This window comes from Sturnira hondurensis, unplaced genomic scaffold (genome assembly GCF_014824575.4).
Source record: "Sturnira hondurensis isolate 20B ecotype Veracruz unplaced genomic scaffold, ASM1482457v3 Scaffold0008723, whole genome shotgun sequence".
Taxonomy (NCBI): domain Eukaryota; kingdom Metazoa; phylum Chordata; class Mammalia; order Chiroptera; family Phyllostomidae; genus Sturnira; species Sturnira hondurensis.
This window is the reverse complement of record NW_028081354.1, coordinates 2,021,466-2,043,924: the sequence shown is the minus strand read 5'-3', so window position 1 is coordinate 2,043,924 and position 22,459 is coordinate 2,021,466. Positions and strand designations below refer to the sequence as shown.

Here is a 22,459-nt window from a genome sequence, read left to right as displayed (position 1 = left end):
ATTTATATTTTCTGCTGGAGAAAAAGCTACAGTGTAACACCAAGTCTTAGAGTAGAGCAAAGTAAATTTTTCTAGATAATCCTTGGAGGCTTCGGGACAGGGTGCAGTGTCATGTGGCCATCGTATGACATTGAAAGGATCCCCACCCATCTTTCTGTCTTACTGCTAAGTTCTGGATAACTTTTTAACAATCAATGCTAAATTATTTTACTTTACAAACAACCTTTCATTCTTGCATGATACTTACAACAGCCTTGTTGAGACAAAATGGGCAAGGAAAACTAATTTATCGTAGGAGGACACTGAGTTAGACAAGGAGAGAGAAGCTGACCTGGAAGGAGAACCCCCGTTAATAATTCTAGCTCCCGTGCTCGCCCCTAAACTCCATATTTCATTTCCCCTGTCTGGTTCCTCTTCATCGAAGGCCTACATGGTTCTTGGTGCCCCCTTTGAGACTTCTCTTGGNAGAACTTAGCAAAGATTTTAGTCCATTCATTCTTTAAAGAAGGACTCAGTGAGAAATTTAGATCAATTCAAAAACCATTTAAGGGGCTAGGTATTTATAGTCAATTTAAAATTGAGATGGATGGGTTAAGTATGTAACTAGTCCATGCCCTGTTGGACAACAAACCATAGCCTTTGGGGCTGTCTTTTTCAAAAGGAAAAAAAGTTATTTGTATTTATATTTTCTGCTGGAGAAAAAGCTACAGTGTAACACCAAGTCTTAGAGTAGAGCAAAGTAAATTTTTCTAGATAATCCTTGGAGGCTTCGGGACAGGGTGCAGTGTCATGTGGCCATCGTATGACATTGAAAGGATCCCCACCCATCTTTCTGTCTTACTGCTAAGTTCTGGATAACTTTTTAACAATCAATGCTAAATTATTTTACTTTACAAACAACCTTTCATTCTTGCATGATACTTACAACAGCCTTGTTGAGACAAAATGGGCAAGGAAAACTAATTTATCGTAGGAGGACACTGAGTTAGACAAGGAGAGAGAAGCTGACCTGGAAGGAAAACCCCCGTTAATAATTCTAGCTCCCGTGCTCGCCCCTAAACTCCATATTTCATTTCCCCTGTCTGGTTCCTCTTCATCGAAGGCCTACATGGTTCTTGGTGGCACTGCCCCCTTTGAGACTTCTCTTGGGGTTCACCTGAAGGTAAACGCTTAAAGGAGGGAGGAGTCCCAATTGGCCCCGCCCCTCGCATCCCCAGGGGACCCCGGTCTAAGTCCTCTGCAGTCCCTGCCCCCATGATTCCGCTCCACAATATCAAATGAACTACATCCTACTACCCGAACCAAAGAAAATTGTCGAAACACTTTATCTTCCCTCAAAAAAAAACAAATTAGGTGCTACATTCCAAGAACCCATTTTTTTAAGTGGCAGGTCCTTTTAAGTGTTTCTCTTCTTAGCTACTGTGAGCCACTATGGGCCACTGTGCCGTCTTTTATCAGAGACGCAGTCCACATCAGACAGACCCACTGTTTATAAACTAGAATATGTTGTTTGAAACACTATTTCTGGTTGATGTTTTCCCCTCCTCAATAAACAGGGTCGTTTTCTGTGTTGGAGGTAACTGGGTCTGGATGAATCACATGCAGTGGACGAGTGGCTATTTATTGTGTTAACAGTCTGCCAGGAAGCCAGCTGCAAGTGTGGCCTGATGGCCCCAACGTATTTCTTCCTCAAAAGGCCATTTATTTTTCTCTCCCACAGACTTCTGTCACCATGGAAACTGTCCCACTAGCAGGATGGAGACTAGAGCCAGCCCTCTGCTTCCTACACTTAGTCAGAGAGGCCACACATGTCCGTGAAACTAAGGAGGTGTGCAGTTAGAAAAAGAGTTCCTCTAGAGTTCCCTAAAACTCTGACGCTACGGGGGGAAAATGTTCTGGGGAACACCTGGTGCAGGAGGCAGGGTCTCTCAGATGGTTGGCGTGAGGAGTGATGACAGGGACGCACAGCAAGAGATGAGTGCAGGCAGTGCCTTTTCCGAGCAGCGGCCGTTCCTGCCTCACAGGGACTGCCTGGGGCAGGTTGGTTTGTACCACTCCCCTGACACAAACTAGAAGCTGAGACTCCACGGGTCCATCACCTGCCCACGTCCAGCAGCAGGAAGGCACAAAATTGAGATTCTCACCACCTCTCTTCTCACTTCCAGTGCAGGCTAGCCCTTGAAAGGCTCTGGAAGCCTTTTTGCACCCAGTGTTCATCGTTTTCATTCAATCATGCAATCTTTCCTGCCTCTGGCCCCTCAACCCCTTCGAAGCATTTCACAGAACAAAGATTCTACTGACTGAGATTTGGGCAGCCCCAGTTCCGGCCAGTTTTCTCATTTGACAGAGGAGCAATTTAGGCCGGGTAAGGAAATGAGTTGCTTCTAGCTGCACAGCTAATAAATGTCAGAGTTGGCACTGCAGGGCCACCCCCCCCCCAGCGCCCCCACCCTGCAGGGCAGTGCTCTGCTGTGCTGTGCTGCCTGACATCACTGTTTCTAAACCAGACCCTGAGCCAACTGCTCAAGTCTTCTGGCCAAGCATCAGGACTAATCCCCTCAAAGGATGACTGTTAAATCAGCCACTCATTAGAAGAACAATGCTCAAGCTTGCAGGGTGCTTGGCCACTTATGAAATGCTTCCACACAGCTCTTCTGTTTCCAGGCCTCACTGCCTCTGGGTCTATTTAAAACAACCCAATTGTGGCACCTTATTCATAAGTTGTACACCTCCCAGAGTAACCTTTGAAGCACTCAACTATGAAGTCTGAAAGGATTGCTGAATTCCAGCTAGGAGAATCCAAGGTCTCAAGAACAAGTGTTTGCACGGAGCAAAGTTCTGCCTGTGAATGAAAGCTCCCACCCAGCTCAGGATAAGAAAGGGGGGTGGGTACACATTATCTTGTGTTTCAGTTGTAACACAAATCGAACACTGGACAGACACAAATATGAAGGTACTTCCCTTCAAACAGGTGTAACGTGGCTCTGACTTGCCAAAGCTGTGAGTGTGCATTAGAACCACGAGCACTCACACGTCCCAAAGAGCGTGTTTAGACTGTGCGTGATGCTGCCCACCAAGCTCGCTTGTTCCTTTCTGTCCTTGCACATTTTCTTCTGCCAGGAATCCCCTTCTCCTTTGCTGCCAGTTCATCATCTCGCACTGCCCTGATCCAGAGTCGCCTCCTCTAAGAGGAATCCCTGGATTCCCCATGCAGTTCTATTGACACCTTACTCTGTGCTCCTAAAATCTTTGTGAAATAATACAATAGTGGCTGATTTTTTTAGTGCCCGGTACAGTCAGACACTACACACATTATCTCTGTACCCCTCTGACAGGTGAGAAAACCTGGCTTGTTTGGCCCAGGTCAATGTGGTTGTTGAGTCATGAAGCTGGGTTTGGAATTCAGGTCACTCAGACTCCAGAGTCCATGGGTTTCTACTGTATAATCAACGTTCCTCAAAATTACCCTTTCTAGCAGGTGATAAGTATGTTTTTCTTTCTCCATCTCCCCCTAAACTATGACTTCCTCCAGGGCACACCCTGTCTTAGGAGTTATCCCTGTGTGTAGCACATAGTAGATGCTAAATAAATGGTTAAGTGGATTCATAGCTTGCGAATGATGAGCTTATCCCTTTACTGTACCAGCTGAGAGAGCCTGCTTTTTGATACAATCATAGTACATGTGCAAATTGTCCGCACACACCCCCACGCCCAGTGGAGCGTGAGGCAAGATTCTCAGCCAGCAGATCTGTATACTGACAACCCACTGCTTCTCTAGGTCTGATAGAATACAAGTCTCCTAAATTTTGTTAAACTGCAGATTCTGATTTAAAAGGGCTGGGGCGGGGCCTGAGCGTCTGCACTTCTGCAACCCGCCGGCGATGCTGCTGGTACGGAGGCCTCCTTTGAGAGCCATTCGGCTCTAAACACTTCAGCAGCAGCCATTGCACTTCTGCCTTTGGCTGGTAACAAAAAAAATAAAAACTGACTCGTGTGTCTTTCTCTTTCCAAAGCACAGCCTGATGTTCTATGTTTCAGCAAAATATTTAAGTTATGCTTTGGGCTATAAACTTTTGGCAGCGTGAGTATTGGTTTGCACCTTGCTTTAATCGCACGCCATCAATAAATTACAAATAAATGAGGGAGAGGAGACATTTGCTGGGAGATTCCGTTTCAGGAACAAGTGACTCCGAGGAGCGGGGGAGGGTAGAAGAAGGAGCAGATGGCCCCTCACAGCAGCCATGGTAACTGGGGACAGCATTGTTAGTTGTGAATGAGCACCCCCTGCATTTTTATTGAGAAGTGCCCCACCCTTCCACACGTGCCTGCCCTATGGCCACTTTCCCAGCTGGTCATCTGGCAAACAGTAAGTGGTGGTAAACAGTAAGTGTTCCTGGTAAACAGTTGGTGATGGCTTACTGGTCTCAAGCACTTTGAACCCCACACAATCCCTTTGCTGGTATGCCAACTCCTTTAGAGGTCAAGCATCCCTGGTCCAAGATGTTTAGAAGGAAAACACCCTCTTTTCTGCTCCTTTTCCAGATGTCCCTGGGCCAGCAGCAGTCAGCAAGAGGTGTGCCTTGTCTGAGATGCAAGGGGACATGTTCGGGCTTCGAGCCACATTCGTGGAGGTAACCGAGTTTGTCAGGAAGGCTCTGCCTGCCTTCACTTCTTGGCTGTCCTTTCAGGGAACCCGGGTCATTCTCTGCTGGGACTGCTTAGGATGCACGTTTTGGGGAGGAGGCTCTGGAGCGAATGCACCCCACTTGGCATAACCCAGCAATGCCAGAAAAGTCCTGGGGGTCCAAGATGCAGAAGGAGCTTTGCACTCCATGAGCTGTTCCGAGGTGGAGGCTCAGCCCAGCAAGGACTGCGCTGGGAAGGCGTGGGCAGTGTTAGCTGGCTCCTGGTCCACTCTGGGTAGAGCTATCTGTCCCGGGGTTTGGTGCATGGGGCCGATCTCCTCCCACTGCGCATCATCCCTGTTGGTGTGCTCTGATCTGAGGGTGCCCCTGGGACAAAAGTAAAAGTCAAGGTGTCCACACCCTTAGGAACCAAGACGTGGTATTCACATCCACACGGGAGGACCGTAAGGGCCAGCTGGACTTTTCTTTTTCTTACTGAAGACTGAGAACTAGAGGTAGGCCCGCCACACTGCACAATCGCAGTTCGCATCGGCATCTGTGTGGATGGCACCCCCAGAAGTTGTGTGGGGCGCAGCATGCGTGACGGCCCCTGCAGTCCTGAGACTTTGTAGGGCACCAGAGCAAAGAAGGAGCTTTTGTCTCCACTGCCAGAACAGTGCCTTGGGCACTCAGTGGGGGAACAAAATTTGGGAGGCTTTTGTCTCAGAGATGTTGGCTTCCACGGTAAGAAAGCAACTGTAAAAATATTTATTGCACTGAACTTAATCTTTTGTATCTAAGTGTTGAGATAACCCTAATTAAAAGGTATTACTGTCTCCATTTTGCCCATCAGGAAACTGAGGGTGGTGAGGGGGAAATGGCTACTACATGGCAGGATTCCAACTCGGGTCTGTGGGAAACCCCGTGGTGTGCTCTCAACCATTCTGCAGTGCAGTGCACCATGAGAGTGCAACGCACAAAACCGTCTTTGACCCCATTCCCTGGCCTTCCTTCGAGGTCATCCAATCCAAGACCTTCAACGCCATCCAATCCTGATTCCTGTCCCCTGCACAAATTCCTCCCAGGAACACACTCCCAGGATGGGGAACCTCCTTCTGTGCATCTATTTTGGCCACCCGAGCTCTTTCCGGCCTAGAGGAGAGTCACCTTCCCTATCACGTCACTCCACTGGTCCTGAGGCTGCTGTCAAACAGTGTTTGGAATCATCAGCGTAGGGTCCCTCAGACAGCCTCGGAGGCCTCCTTTCAGAGTCCTGGGCAGGGAGCTGATGCTCCCGGAATGCACCCAGAGTCCATTCAGTCACATTTTCCTTATCACAAGGATCACGCCCCAGTGCTTCCTGTTGTCTGACATCTCAAAATAATCATTTAATATAGTTTGTCTGGTTTTCTAGATGTTTAAGGATGGAGGGAAGTTCTGGACACCCTGTTCCTCATAGCTGGAAGCAGGAGTCTCTCAGCATTATTTTAACCCCTACATTTCTTCATCACTTGAACATCAAGCAACTTTATCCTTGAGAAAGACAGATTGCAGCCTGCAGGTCCTTCCTGCATCTCAGGTGTCATAAACCACTTTTATGCTCCAGTTCCCATACTCTCCGTAGTTTGAAATATATGTAAAAATCAAAGTGGTAACCAGCTGGTTGAGTGGGAAAGGCCCTTAACTAATAATACAGGACAGAATTCACATGCTGACTCTGTCTGAACAAGACACTTCCCTTCTCTAAGCCTCAGGCTTCCCACTTGAGAAGTAGGGGCTTTGGGGCTGATTTGCTCTGGGGTCCCCTTCTGACTTTACTATTCCATAGTTTCAGACAAACTGTTTACAATCAAGTGAATGATTCGTATGGTTAGTAGAATTAGAATGGAATTAGTATCAGAAGCACCGATAGCATTACATAGAGAGGAGGGTACAGAAGCAGCCTTTCAGGACAAGCATATTATGAAAACAGGGAGGAGCTCCCCCAGCGCCTGTAGCATCCTGCACTCCCGGGAGCCATGCTGGGCTCCTTGCCCATCTGGCAACCTTCACAAGATGCTGCATTTCCCTGCAAGGAGGAAAACACACCTGTAGGACGCTAGGTGTTTCAGAGAGAGCCCAATGCAAGCTCCCTTCCCAGCACACATAGATTTTTTATATTGTTAATATTCTAATTAGCTGTATTTTTTCCAATATACACTGACTTCTGTGGATAGAGGGGGGAAACTGATTTAAGGAAAACAGGGGACATCCTATGAAAAATGGAAGTGAGACCACAGACTCTTCAAATTACAAAATTTTGCATTCTTCAGGGAGTTGCTCTTGATGGACTTCCCCCAAACTACTCATTATAGCATTTCTTCTCACAAGGTGCTCTCTCCAGGCCAGTGTCAGCAGCTGCTCTGGGATCTGTAGTGTTAATTCTGCCTCTTCTCACCAGGGCAGGGGATCTTCATCAATAATGCTGCCGTCACATGACAGCTGGGCTTCCTGAGCCTTTCGAGGGACAATATAGAGAAAGTCAACCTGAGCTGCTCAACTTCCTGAAAGGGAGGGGCAGTAACTCTAGTACTTTTGTGTCATCGATCACCTCGGGAACAGGATCACAAATGCTGTGTCTGACTAGTGGGGGCCCGGGCAGGGCATGTCCAAGTTCACCCAGCTCCCCAGATGATCTGGACCCACGTTCGCACCCAGCAAAATGTGAAAACTCATCGACCAGACCAGAGGTCCGCAGACTATCTGCAAAGAGCCAGAAAGCAATCGTTTTAGGCTTTGCAGGTCGTAAGGTCTCTGTCACACCCGTTCATCTTGGTCCTTGTAGCCTGAAAGCATTAATTTCTCTAAGGACAGGATATTCAAAATGTTTTACCTATTTAAAAATGTGAAAATGATTTTTAGTTCATGGGCCGTACAAAAATTGCATTCGGCCTAATTAGCCATGATTTGCCACCCCTGGTGTAGACCAACCCTCTCATTCGATAGGTAAGAAACTTAATCATGTACCTACGGTGGGCTAACGTGTAGGCTGGGGTCAGATTCCAAGGCTGTGCCTTTTGCACCATGACAGGTTGCCTATGACAGATTGCAGATGTGGCCGTTTTTAACATCACTCAGAACCTGTGTATCTGTGTCCTCTATAGTCCTGGTACCTGGGAAGAGTGAGACAGACTTCTGTAAGTCCCGGCCATGTGCTGGGCAACATGAAAAACATGAATAAAAGAGAAATAACATGGACACGCTCTCAAAGAACATATCGTCTTTGTCAACACTTTCCTTTTCAAAGTATTTACATTCTCAACATCTCTAATAGCAACCTGAGAGTCTGTGTTAACCAGGAAAGCAAAAGGCAGCTTCCTCACCCAGCTTCACGTACAGGAAGCATTGGGGAAGTCAGAGGACCAGGGAGAGACAGGCATTTCCTCCACTTCCTTCCTCTTCCTCCTCCTTCCATTTCCTGCTGTCACTACCCACATTAAACCAATGTGGGTGCTATCACCTGTCTTCTCTGAGAAGCAGTCTCCTTCCTGCCTCATAAAAAGGAGAGGCAAGGGAATATTACGGATCATAATTAAAATGCCCCAATTCCACAAAACAAGCAACCCCTTCTTATGAGAATGAAAAGACCTTGTTTTTATCCTGTGTCACCTTTAGGTGCTAGAATCATCCTTGAGATCACCAATTTTGACTTTTCTCAAATTGCAGCCCACCGAGTGGGAACTTGGACTGCAAGCTTCTCCTCAGATAACGGTGGGAATGCTGCCTCTTTCCCCAGCAGGGGCCATGCTGCTGGTCAGTGCATTAAAGACAAGAGGCAGCCTCACACTAAAAGATGTGTGTCACCTTCAGTAACCCACTGTTTTTCGACCTCACCACTGAGCCCTTGTCCACATGCTGCATACGAACAGCCTGGAGAACCGGTCCAGTCCAGCAGAACCGCCACACCGCACATGCAGCGCTCACCCGGCCCAGCTGATTTTACTTCATGCTATAGTTTCCCCCTGATTCTCCCCGCTCTCCCAGCTGGAAGTTCTTTGAAGATTGTGAGGGGATCTCCTCTTCATGTCACACGGGGGTTTTTCAACCTCGGCACTTTTGACATTGGGAACTGGATTACCCTTTGTTGCAAAGGGAGCTATGGATTGTAGGATATTTAGCAGCATCCCTAGCCTCCACCCTATAGAAGGCAGTGGCACCACACTGTGACAATCAAATGTGTCTCCAGACATCACCAAATCCCCCTGGGGGACAGAATTGACCTTGGTCAGGAACCACTGATGGAAACCATCAGGGCACGCCCTTTCCTAGCCCCACAGCCAATATGTATGATCTGTGATTAAATATGTCAGTCTCCCAAATTTCAGACAGCCAAGGAGGGTTTCTTCAGGCATGTCTGGCTGGGAAGGACTCATGCAACTACAGTGACATCTCTTTCGTAGACTGCCCAACCCCTGCGTTAGGTTTTGAAAGAGGTCACTTGACTTAACAAGCTCTTAAGTGGTGTGCGCGGTGCCTCTGGGATACAGCCTGCCCGTGGTGACAGGCCAGAAAGGCAGGGGCATTCTTTTGCTTTCAGGGCATAGAACTCTGGATTCCTAAACATGACAGTGTGATACAAAGTAGCCAATCACTTCTGTGTTTGTCAGAGAGAAGGCCCAGGCTTTACAGTGAATTTGCAGCTTCCTCAGGATGCCCTTCCCCCTCCCAGCCTCACCACCAAGACTTGCCAGTGAACACCAGTCTCTTCAGCCTGAGGGTTTTCTAAGTTCTTTCTCTTCCCACTGGCTCCTATCCACCAGTCTCCTGAAGAAAGTTCCCAGCTCTATTCTAACTTCAGAATGAGTACTCAAGAGTTTAAAAGTTGCTGAAGCTGTGAGGCTCAGGAATCTTGGGAGACCATATCAAATTCCTTAAAGCCGGGGGTCCACAACTTTGTTTATAAAGGGCCAGATAGTAGTTACTTAGGCTTCCAGGGCCAGATGTTCTCTGCTCAGCTAAGTGAGTCTGCCATTACAGCCCCAAAGCAACCACAGGAGATATGCAAATGGCTGACCATGGCCTTGCTCCAATAAAACTTTGCTTACAGAAGCAGCTTATAGGCCAGGTTCAGCCCACAGGCCCTGAAGACTCCTGCTTTAGGGCATCTCTAATGAATGAACCAGCCTTTGCCACCACAACCACCAGGAGAGTAAATGTGCTGCTGTTTTTTTCCAGCAAAAGTCGTACCCCACAATCTCCACCAGCGGACGAACTGATAGACAGACTAGAGCCTCCCAAATGCAGTCCCAAGCCCAAAAAGGCCCCATGGTCTCATGTTACCACGTGTTTGCTGCTAACCTTTCCGAGTCACTGAAGTTAAACTGTGTGCTGCTTTCTAAAGGGTAGGTGCAGCCAGTAGAGACTGCCTCTCTCTTCTGGAGGTTGATCTCACTTGTCCCCATCTCTACCTCACCCCAGGAAAATATGCAAGTCATGCAAATGCAGCCAGGAGGACCACTGCCTGAGCTCCGACCTGGAGGATGATCGGAAAATTGGCCGCTTGCTGATGGACTCCAAGTATTCCACCCTCACGGCCCGGGTGAAAGGGGGGGATGGCATCCGAATTTACAAGAGGAACCGGATGATCATGACTAATCCCATTGCCACTGGGAAAGATCCCACCTTTGACACCATCACCTATGAGTGGGCTCCCCCCGGAGTCACCCAGAAACTGGTAAGAGAGCTTCCTCCAACCAAGTGGTTGTTTTCTTACCTTCATAAATGTTAGCCCTGCCACAGGTTCCTGAGTTCCAAGGACAAGATAAGAAGAGTTCAAAGTTACAGAAATAGTAGGGATGGCTGTGGTTTCCTTTCCATTTCTACCTCACAGTGCGATCTTGAAATGAAGGCTGTCTGATCCTCAGCTTTCCTCTCCACAGAAAGGGTAGAGCTGTTCATCTGAACTCTAAGGGCCCTTCCAAGTCTAGTCTGGGGCTGCTTATGGTTCCCTATGGGCTCCTCACTTCTAAACAGAGGGTGGCTTACCACCCAGAACTCTCCAGGTGCTTGTCTTTATCTGTGTCATCTTCATTTCCCCTTGAAGTGGCTGGGGTGTGCCATTTGCAAGCCTCTAGGAGAGCAGAGAAATAGCCCTTCTGCTTAGCAGCTGAAGTTTCTTGGGCTTAGAAGGGAGAACCAAACTAGCTTTTCACAACTGTGGGGAAGAGACACACAGAGAAGGCTTGGGCAAATGGTTGAAGAAGCTCTGAGGAGGATTTAAAGGATAAGGCCCACAGAGAACAGGTGACCTGCACAAGGTCATGCCCTGACTATAGGGAATCCTCTGAGGACCCATAAAAAGTCCCCAGGCATTGGCCTCACCCCAGACCATTAAATCAGAAGCTCCAGATTGCAGGATCAGAATCATCACAAGCAAGCAGTTAAATGATGGTCCCAGGTAACACCACATGTGGCCCCCTTCAAGACCAAAAGGCCAGTCCGATTCTGAGTAGACCACTCAGAATTCAACAAGCATATAAATCATCTGGAGAGCCTGTGGAAATGCATCCAGTAGGCCTGGGCAGGTCCTGAGACTCTGAGCTCCTGACAAAATCCCAGGTGATGCTGATGCTGCTGGTCCCCAGGCCACATCTGGGGTGGCAAAGGCCTTGACAATCTCTGCAAGTTAATGAGCTAACAGAGATCCTATACTTTTAGAGATGCAAGCCTGACACTGTACACTGTTCTATCTGGTCTCTTGCACTGTGCAGGTCACGTAGTGTAGTGCCACATCGCCCTCCTGGCCAGTGACATTGCGCATGCAATCTGTGGACTGGCGCCACTTCTCAAAATCCTTGTCACTGGTTTACCATGAGAAGAAGTACAAAAACCGAGAATAAATGTGGGGAAATGTTTGTAGCAATTGACATCCAAGTATGTGATCAGAGAACTCTCATTCCCTGTGGTCAGATGCACGTGAAAGTCTCACGTGTCCTGTGCTACCTTCTCATCACGTGCAAGAGGCTCAGACTGGTGGGAAAACTGACCAAACAAACTGATCCTTCACCATAGAGAGTTTGAGCAGCATGGTTCTAATCTAGAGCATAAGGGGGAAGAAATCCCTTCTAGATAAAGTGATAAACAGAGGCGAAGATTTATTTTTTAAAGCTGTGCTTTTTAAAAAGCGTGTTTTAAAAGAGCGTTCATGAGCTCAGCTTCCCTACAAGGTGGGAGTTATTGTACATGTAAGGAAACTCAGAATGGTTCATTGGCGTTTGCCAGCAGGGCTGAAACGTGCTGGCTGGGTCTGAAGGCGGGCCATCACGTGGGTCTCTGGGACGTCAGTGGAAACTAAGGCACTCAGCTCATAAAAGAGCCGGCTGTGGGTGTCAGGATTGGACTGGTAAAAACCCCAAATGCTTGGGCCCAAAACTAATCAGAGGAGGGCATCGTCAGGCCGTGATTAATGATGCCTCATAAAACACACAGTATAAAAGCCATTCTGGCTACCCTGCGTCTGGCCTGCCGAGTAAGTCACATTTTTGAGACTGGACAACTCTCCCTTCCTACTCATCTTCCCAACTCTTTTATTTAATTCCCAAGTGTTTGGGACTGATTATATTTTGGAAATTGGACTGAATCTTGTTATTTGTCATCCTTCCCAACTATGAAAGCCAGAAAAATTCTTAATCCATTAAGAACTGATTACAGAAAACCTAATTGCTAACATTTATTGAGTACTTATTATGTGCTAGGCACTATGCTAAGAGCCATCCATGTACAATCTCACCTAAATTTCCAATGCTGTTAGGCATGTACTATTTACCCTCATCTACAGAAGGGGCAACTGAGACTCAAGCGGTGGCACTGCTAGCCAGATGTCCCACAGCCAACTTAAACGGCAGAGGCAGGCCTTGAGGTCCGGCCTCCCCTACTCCACAGCTTGGGCTGTTCCCCTCTAGGCCGGGCGAACTGGGCAGGTGGAAGGGGAAGCACCTATCTTGGGTTAGCAATTCTAGGGAAGGCTTCCAAGAATTGAGTGTGGGGGGGCGGGGGTGCAGAGGGGACTTGAATAGATCTTTGAAAGCTAGACAGGATTTGGTGGGGGGCAGGCAAGATGGGGAAGATGAAGGGAACCAGCATCCATTGAGCATTTTGGATATGACGTCAACACCTCAGCACTCCCTGTGTGTGGGTCCATTACTGTCCCATTTTCCTGGGGAGCAAACAGAGGCTTGTGAGGAGCCTCTGCCGAGGAAGCCGTCACTCATAGCTGACCCTCCACTGCTGCACACTCTGGCAAACACTGGTGATGAGTCAGAGCACTCTCTCCTGCGGGCCCCTCACTGGGCCTCAGAATCCTCAACACAGCACTCCAGGTAGCCACTATCGGCCAGGATCGACATGGGACATGAAGCCCATTTCTGTCCTTGTCTGGGAGCTAGAGAAGAATCGGGGAGAGCAGGATCCAAATTGGTTCTTCTAATTCCAGGGCCCATGTGTGCGCCACTGCCCGACCTCAACGCCAGAGCTGCTTTCCCTTCCACTTTCCTGTCTGCATTTTTTTATTTCTCTCCTTATAAAGCCTTATTCCAAGAACATCTTCACCCAAGATGTCCCAGCCAGACAGCAGAGCACCAAATGACTCAGAAAGATTCTCATGAAAAACTTAAAACCTAAGCCTATCTTTCCAGCTGGGCTGAGGAAAGGTCTCTTGCTAAAAAGGCTTTTGGAACATGACTAGTCAGCTTCCTGGATACCTGGGCATCCTCTTATAGGCTCTGAGTGGCATAAGCAGCTGGCTCAGACCCTCTTCCCACCTCATCCCCTTCCCCAGTCTATGTAGTCCACAGTGATTGCCTGAAGGGCTGTGATGAGGTGGATTCTGAGACCCTCATTGGGGTGATTAGTAATACTGTTCTAGGTGTGTGACTAAGAAGCACAGGCAAGAGTCTCAGGCCAACTGGGCAGGCATCACAAAACACATGTGGCAGCCGGATGTGGTAGCCTTGACAGTGCAAAGGCAGAGAGATGGTACCCAGCTGGGGCTCGGACCTGCAGCAGGAACACTGGGTCCCTGGGAAGGAAACCACTTGTCTCCAGGGCCCCAGCCAGGAACCCATGCACTCCTTAGGCCACACCCACCCACAGCCAGGACAGAGCCAGGAAAGGACACTGAATGCAGGGATCAGAAGGAGACTGGCCGGTGAGGCCACTGCTCCAGGACTTGTACCACAGAGTTTAATTGTAAAGCTGAGCAGGAAGGGGTACAGGCCCTTTAAGGCCAGAGCCACAGATATACCCCAGGACTGGGGAGTCCAGGCACCAGGCGATATGTACCCAGTCCACCCACCTTGATGTGATGACAACGGTAAACTCCCCCAGGGAAGAGGGGACACTTTTTTCTCTTTGCAAGTCATCCATATTATAGAGAGGCAGAATGAAAGGGGTTGAGACCCAAGCTGCTGAGTTCAAAGCTGTTTCTACCACATACTAGCTGTGTGACCCTGGGGAGTGACCTAACCTCTCTGTGCTTCCGTTTCCAAAGAGGTAATATGAGTACCTTCCTCGAAGGGGTGTTGTCCGAATTAAATGTGTTCACATACATAAGGCATCTAGAAGAGTGCCTGGGACATCCTAATTACCATGTGGGAGTTACCCTATCATTCCCAAACCACTCAGCCTTAGGGAGTAGGCGGCCTTCATTGAAGAGGTGACTCTCCCATGAGCTGAATCATCCATGTGACTGAGACAGTTCCAACACATCCTGGCAAAGGAAGCAAAGGCCCCATTCCACTACTCCAAAAGCCTTTCTTAGGTCCTGGGGGCGGGGCGGCCCCAGACAAGAAATGGGGAGAGCCGGTATGGGAGTCTGCCCTCTAGGGACTGTCCCCTAACTATCTCCCAAGGGCCCGAGCTCTGCTCCAGCCTGTTGGCTGTGGGACTGCTGCTTCCCCTGTCCTCTGGGTGATCACATCCACTCCCCAGCCCACTGTCCCCAGAAAGTCTCTGTCCCTCAGATGCCCTGCTTCAGACATACCCAGGAGGACCTGTAACAGGGCTTACTTCCACGGCCTCCAGACTCCTAAGTCAGAGTCTGGGTGGACTCAGGAAGTTTTGTACAAGGTCTCCCAGTAATGCAGCATAACATTGGAGACAGTGTTTCTCAGATGGAGCTGTCTGGCATGTTTGTGCTGGAGGCCCCCTGCAGTTTCTTACTGATCAGAAGAAAAATGATGGGTCATCTTGGTCTTCCCAAGACAGGTTCAGAGAAAAGCCCTTCCTAGACGAGGAGTCAGATTCCGGTTCCTTCCAGTGTTGTGTGAAGGATCTTGGCCTCTTTGGCCAACAAGAAACCATCACCTCCTTGGGCCCCTTCACAGGCTGTAAACCCAGGTTAATGCTGCTGCTCATCTCTCTCAGTTGTGGTCAGGATCAAGTGAGGCCACCACAGGCTTCTCACGATCATCAAGACCGTAACAATCATGCAGGCTGCCCTGAACTCTGCAGATGAGGACACTGAGGCCCCGGGGGGTTGGGTACTCTGCGTCTTACACGGAGAGTAGCTGCAGGACTGGAGCTGGAAACCAAAATTTCTTAACACCCCAGGACTCTGTTGACCATGTAGGCCATCTCCCGCATCTGGGAAAGCACCTTGAAAAGTGTTCGGGACTGTGCCAACGCACAGGGATTAACAGGGTGTTCTATGAGTCCACAGTGCCAAGATGCGTCTGAAGCAGGGGTCCCCAGAATCTAGGACAGAGCCACCAAGGGGGCATCCATAGTCACCCTTCCATTGATGAGTCTCACAGGAACCCAGGTCGCCGCCTCTTCCTTTTCTAAAAACACACTATCCACAATTCTTTCATGATGAGATTCAGCAAATACCAGTCTCTGGGCTGGTACCCCCTGCCCAGGTCCCTCACCCCTTCCCCCTAAAAGCAGAAAACAGCGGGACTGTTCATTATAGATTGCAGCATAAATTTTCAGGCTGATTCACACAATTTCAAGATGAGTCCAGCCCCAATAGTGCAATATGAAGCAGGCAAGTTCTAAAAGAGTAAATAGGGCAGAAGCCACCTGGGCAATGGGAATCAGGCAACCTGGTGCATATGTCAAGGTCATGGTTAAGGTCAGGCACAGAAATGGAGAAACTTTGTCAAGGATATTTTACCTTTCACAGTTTCTCAGGATGTTTTGGCCTTCACATTTATTCTTCCCTATCTCCCCATCCCTGGGACCCACCCAAGTAAAAGATTTCTGTTCAGCCCTGGTCAGGTGGCTCAGTTGGCTGGAGTATTGTCTCATACACCTAGGTTGCAGGTTTGATCCCTGGGAAGGGTGTGTATGGGAAGCAACCAATCAGTGTTTCTCTCTCACATCCCTGTTTCTCTCTCTCACCCCCTTCCCTCCCTTCCTCCCTCCCTCTTCCTATTTTCCTAAAATCAATAAATACATCCTTAGGTGAGGATTTTTTAAAGATTTCTGGGTTTTTGATTTTTTTTTTAAAAAGGCCAAATTAGACAGTGATTCTGAACATGTTAATATTCAGGACTTTACCATTCACATCCATATGGAAATGTTATTGACATGAGACCTTGTCCATTCTACTATTAGTCAATATCTTTTTCATAGTTTAAATCAATAAGCCAGGAAGAACCTTATGTACATAACGATTTAATTATACTTTTCTAAGAAAAGCATTTTTAAACTAGATTCACTTCTTTTTTAAATTAGGAGCATTAACATGAGGTAAGTAAAGTAAAAATACTCCATTTTTTAAGGAAACAAAATATATGTCACAGAGTCAGCAAATCTGAAATGAACATCCACTTAAATGACACCGTTTTCATCAGAAAATGACTGTGACTACAACTTGGGCAGAGTGAAAGCTTATTCAGGGCTCCCTGGGGCATCACCAAAATTCACAACATTCCTTCCCCGAGGATCCCTGGGTCCCTCAAAAGCCTGAAGAAGCTGGTAATTGTTCACCAGGTCTCAGATCTCTGCCTGGGGGCATGAGAATCACAGTGGGTTTCTGTCATCCTGCCCAGGGCCTGCAGTACATGGAGCTCATCCCCAAGGAGAGGCAGCCAGTGACTGGCACCGAGGGTGCCTATTACCGCCGCCGACAGCTCATGCACCAGCTCCCCATCTATGACCAGGACCCTTCTCGCTGCCGTGGACTTTTGGAGAATGAGCTGAAACTAATGGAAGAATTTGTCAAGCAATATAAGAGCGAGGCCCTCGGCGTGGGAGAAGTGGCCCTCCCTGGGCAGGGTGGCTTGCCCAAGGAAGAGGGCAAGCAGCAGGAGAAGCCAGAGGGTGCAGAGCCTGCCGCTCCGACCACCAACGGCAGCATTGGTGACCCCACCAAAGAATATGTAAGTTTCCCCCAGGCTTCCGGGGCTGCCGCAGCCACCCCAGCCAGGGTAGGCCTCTTCGCCTCATTCATGCACACCTTCATACACTCATGCCTCCAGAAGCTTTTCGGTGCTCATTTACTCTGTCCTATTTTCTACTGTCCTGTGGAAAATAATGCAAGGTCACTGTCCTTTAGAGTCTCATTGTCCAGTGGCAGTCACAGACAACCAAACTGTTGCAACTTAGAGAAAGGGCATGTAACTTGCTTGCAGTGAAGGTAGGTTTGCATTAGAAGCTGAGGCCCAAGATGGCCTCAGAAGAACTAGGAGCCAGCCAGGCCCTATTTAGGCTTTCAGGGGAAGACTTGTGCCACCCTGAAGAGGTGAGCATGTGCAATGAAAGTTCTAGAGAGCACAGCAGTCAGAAGCACAGTCCCATGTGACTGAAAGCATGGTGAGTTGGGGGAAGCGGACACAAGGCTGGCCAGGTCAGCAGGGGCATACTTCCTGAAGAGTCAGGCCATCCACCCGTTCACTAAGTATTGCTCAGCCTGTACTGTCTGCCCAGCCCAGGAAACCAAACAGTCAGAGGTTATTGACCCCACATTGGAGAAAGCCATGGGTTTATGGCTTTACTCTCAGTGTTGTGGCAGGCTTTTCATGGGAGGTACCATGGTATCTGAGCCCTGCTTCTGAAAGTTTCCTGGAGTGGGAGGGCAGGTGACAGGGCAGGTGACATGCTGTGGGGCTGAGCCACTGGAGGCTGTTAAGAACAGAGGAGGAGCCAGGGTCTGAGGGTGAAACCTCAGGGATGGCTTTGCCTTATTCTGTCCCCCAGAAAGTGAAAGGATGAGCGTGAGACTGGTGTCACTGGGGCTGATATTTGTGAAGTGTGGTAGCTGCCAGCTCCCTTCTACCTTTTGTACCTGTACCCCAGCCCCCTCATCAGTCAGCTGGTTTCACACTTCTATTTGACATTTGGAGATAAAAGTACACAGGGCCCTCAAGCAAATTACCTGGCCTGCTGGCAAACAGGCTGGCAGTTACCATATTTTTAGGAGTATAAGATGCACCTAAGTTTTAGAGGAGGAAAACAGAAAAAAAACATTTGAAGCAAAAAAATGTGGTAAAATATTTCATAACCTGTGACCCCTCCCCACCCCCCCACCACAGCAAGCCAGGTAAGCTACATTCAAATTATAAGACGCACCCCCATTTTCCTCCCAAATTGGCAGATGTGTCTTATAGTCTGAAAAATACGGTACCTGCCTGAGCCAGATGTCCCAGGGGAGTGCCAGCCCAAACAGAGCTGTCTACCCATCCGGAAAGAGCTGACCTCTTTCTTCCCGATGCAGTGATGCAGACTTGCTATTTCAAACTCGAGTCCTGCATTTCCAACCCCCCATGTCGCTGGCACGTTCACTCAGGATTACCATCCAATACACTGTGCTCATCTGAGAACTCTAAGGCAAAAGAACGAAACTTATTTTCTCCACCACAGATTTGGCAATGATGCTGATAAGACCCATTCCTCAGGAAGAGTGTATGTCCCAGAGACTTCTAAAAAATTAGATTTAATGATCATGTTTTATAAACAAATCTCTTCCCCAACTCTGTCTTCTATCCACCCTCGTATAGCTACTTGTCCTTGAGGATAAATACTGTGTAATTCCAAGTTGGGAGGTGACTTCTTTAAGTCATGACATTTCCCAGTTGCCCTTCCCAAAAGAGATATGCAGATCTGAGAACACATTTTATCTCTCTTCAGTGGGGAAGCAGGGCAAAGGCGGCTTGAGATCCCATGTCCCTGCCTGCAGTCAGCTCCAGGAAACAGTTCTGACACTTAGGAAGCATTTAAACAAGATGAGACAGTTAAATGGCAGATTCCACAGTCAGAAAATAAGGTGGGGACTCCAAAAGAAGCCAGTATTGATTGGCCTGGGCTGGTTTGGGAAGACAGCGTTCTCCTTCCTTACCCTAACCCCAATCTAAATTCAGTAACTAATTTCGTAATTGTTGGCCTCAGGTCTGTCACCGCCTAGAGGCTGAGGTCTAGTCTTTGTGGCTGTATCTGCAGCAGGGCCCTTCAACAGAGACAGTAGGTGTTCGATAAGTGTGTGACCCATGAATGAATGAATGAATGAATTTTCAGACTAAATTAAGCCTGAAAAGATGGGGACAATTTGGATGCCCATTTTGCCTAGGAGGATGAGGAGATCTCAAGGTCATCTTTATTAAGCACCTGCTCTGTGCCAGATGCTATGCTCACTCTTTCAGGGTCTTCGTTTAATTTGCACAGTTGCTGGATGGGGTGAATGTCACCAATCCCATTTTACAGGTGAGGAATCAGATTCAGAGGGGATAGGTAGGTAACCTTTCCAAGGTACCCCAGTTTCTCTGCAGAACATCATGGATCCAGTAGTCTTTCTAGAGTTACAAAACCCTTGTTTTGGTCTGTTCTAGGAAGAAAGGAGATAGGGTGCTCTTGCTGAACTCCCTTTTTATCTCCTGGAAGCCAGGGAGCGAATCCCACGAAGGTAGCTAGATAGCCTGCCAGGCCATAGACTGTGTGCCCCCAGCAATGCTGCGTTTAGGTGTGGACGTGGGCTGCACCCCCTGCCCTGCCCTGCTTTACCCCAGTCAGTGGCCGCATTACGTGAACACGGGCGCTGGCCATCCTGGGTGCTGTGCTCCCACCGTTTCTCATTGCAGGACAGTTACCGATGCCGAGAATCAGGCACAAGGTCTGATTCACTGCCCTGATGAGGGCAGTGAACTTTACTCGAAGTGGTCAGGGCATTCAACTAAAGAACCCGAGGGTGAGAAGGAAATTGTAAGACTCAGTCCGACATCCCAAATTGGAACAGAGTTGTATGGGAAAAATGGAGGCAAAAAGAGGGGCACGTGATGTGATGACACTAGAACTATATTGGTGACGTATTGCTGTTTATCATCCTATTAACAATCACTGTTGCTGTTGCTAGCCCCTACAGTTCGGTGGGCATTTCTGTGAGCCAAGGGCAGTGCTAAGCACTGTAGCATGTAATTTAAAGCTCCCAGCCACCTGGAGGTGTGAAGAAAGAATGTTGGATTCAAACCAACTCCTGACGGACCCCAAGTCCATCTTTCCTGTTTCCCAAGGCTTAGTTCTCAGAAACCTAATGAATATTGTGCTGCAGAAAGGTCATGTGGCCATGCAAGTTTGGGAGATACTAGAGGGAACAAGACTCAGTGGGTTCTTTACTGCAGGACTTCTCAGAGCCTTCATGGGCTAAAGCCATGGTTCTCAAATTAGAGTCACCTAGAAGACTTATTCAAATTCCGAGAGCTGGGTCCCACGGTAGTTTCTTACTCAGTAGGTACAGATAGGGCCTGGGAATCTGCACTTGTATGGAGTCCCCAGGTTGCTGCTGACACAATCTGGGGGCTACACTTTAAAAGCCTCTGCTAAAGAGTGTTAAAAAAAAAAAGCCCTGATCTCAAAAATGAAATCAGCAATTTGGCCAGGAGACGATAACCCAGGTGCTTCCTAGATTTAGTTGGCTTCTTGGCTTCAGGAGCCCAGTTTGCAGAACACTGCACACCACTCTCACATTCTTTGAGGTGTCCACAGAGAGTTCTGGAAACACAGGCACGGGATCCAACCCACTGCCTTGCAGCTGGCCCTGACCACCCATGTCCTTGACCACACTACACTCCACAGTCGGAGACCACGAGCTCTCACTTTTCTCCATGCTGCAGCTCAGCCTGGAGGTCACAGTCATGACCTTCTTCAGAGACCTTGGGAGAGGCTCGGATTGGGGCTGGGAGGGTCAAGCTGCCGAGACGTCCCCACAGCCCCTTCACCAAAGTGTCCTTGGAGAAAAGGGGTATCTAGACCAGACGAGCCTTATTGCCAAAAGCCTTTCCCAGCTCGCCCATCTGGAATTCCCACCCGCGGGCTGAGCTGTGAGTGAAGCCAGATAACAGAGGGCCAGCCAGGTTGCGGAGACAATGGCATGTAAGCCCGACTCATCCTAGTGGCCAGAGCTGTCCAGCTTTGTGGATCTGATCACAGGTCACAGATCTGCACTCCACCCCCGGCTTTCAACCCTGGGGCCTTCGGACGAGGCCCCCTGGCAGGGCAGGGTGGGCTGAAATCAGCCCCCGGCACATCTGAGAGAAAACCCAGGGGCTGTGGCTGCCCACGCCGACCGCAGAGCAGTCCTCAGAAAGCATTACTATCACTGAGGGTAGGAGAGGCGGGGCACCATGGGTAGCGCCTTCGGGGTAATCCCTCTGCGGGAGGACACACCATGGCAGAAATATCCCAGGTACCAACTCACCGCCTGTCCCTCCCAACGCATGTCCTTTAAAAACCCAGAAATCCTCAGCCTGCCTCTCTTGCCCTCCCTTGCCCCACTGTGTGTGTGCATGGATGAGAGGGAACTGTTTACTGCAAAGCAGGCCCACTCGTCTCTGAATCCCCCCGACAACCAGCAAGAGAGGCTGGGGTTGCCATATGCATGTCACAGATGTGGGGCCTGAGACACAGAGAGGTCCAGCAGCTTGCTGATGAGAGATCGGGCTGGGATTCCATCCCAGGTCCTGCTGCACCATAGACCAGTGGAGTCTGGGGAGCCCTGGGTGGGGCCAAGCAATGCACATGGGTACAACAATGCTAGGGGATGTGTATTTAGGTTTCCTGCCAGTGTTCAGAGTAACTCACAACCCAGCCCAGTGGAGAATTTGGGGGCCCCTTGTCTCGGTGCCCAGAACAACAGAAGAACTGGCCTGCCCTAGCCGACTCTCAGGGGGTCTTGGGGGCTTCAAAGGGTTCCGTGGCCAGATAGCTTCCAACTCCAGTCACCTGGACCCTTTCAACACCAGAACAGCGAAGCCCCAGACTCACTTTCCCAGCCCTACGGTCCCTGCCTCTCCCACCAGGATGGAACCTGTATGTGCCTGAGTGCCCTGTGGGCAATGGCCTCACTGCTCTGACGGCTAACGTCTCCACAGCTTCCCTGTGGCATTCAGAGAGCTCACTGGATATTCTCTCAGAAATTGAATACACAGATATTTCCCTAGCATGGTCATTTTGCCCAGGCATTTCCACCCTTCCCTGTACCCCAAACTTGTAACTAAAGATGGGGGAAAGAAAGCCAGAACATAACATTTAATGTAATCTCCCCCCTTTAGTATTTATTTTTCCTGCCATTCCCCCCCCCCTCCAGGCCCTTCCTCACACCACACCTTTTTCAGGGCAAGCCGTTCCAAAGAGTGACTAAAAGGAGGGGAATATATTGAGAAGTGAAGACCTTTCTTGAAATTGTAAAGTTTTCTTCATTTGGTCCAAATTACAGTGTGGCCCCACCTCCACCTCCCTTCCCACAAGAATGCACAGAGGAGGGACCCAGAGACCTGGGTCCCCACCCTTCCACCAAGGTCTGCCTTGCAGATGGAGACCCGCAGCAGCTGGCCGCTCACTGGACTCCAGTCCCAATAAGGGGCATA

At 49.0% G+C, this 22,459-nt stretch overlaps 1 protein-coding gene across 3 annotated transcripts in view; it reads left to right on the top strand.

The window, feature by feature from the left end:
* The window catches only part of LMCD1 (LIM and cysteine rich domains 1), a 57,809-nt gene that overhangs the window by 26,214 nt on the left and 9,136 nt on the right, over positions 1-22,459 (top strand). Inside the window, exons 2-4 of one of the 3 annotated variants that reach the window (XM_037055710.1) lie at positions 4,543-4,631; positions 10,083-10,338; positions 16,658-16,987. In XM_037055710.1, coding sequence (XP_036911605.1) covers positions 4,543-4,631; positions 10,083-10,338; positions 16,658-16,987 — 675 coding nt within the window. Of the gene's footprint in view, positions 1-4,461; positions 4,632-10,082; positions 10,339-16,657; positions 16,988-22,459 lie in introns of those variants that run through there. The other 2 variants (XM_037055709.1, XM_037055711.1) reach the window with 2 other exon arrangements.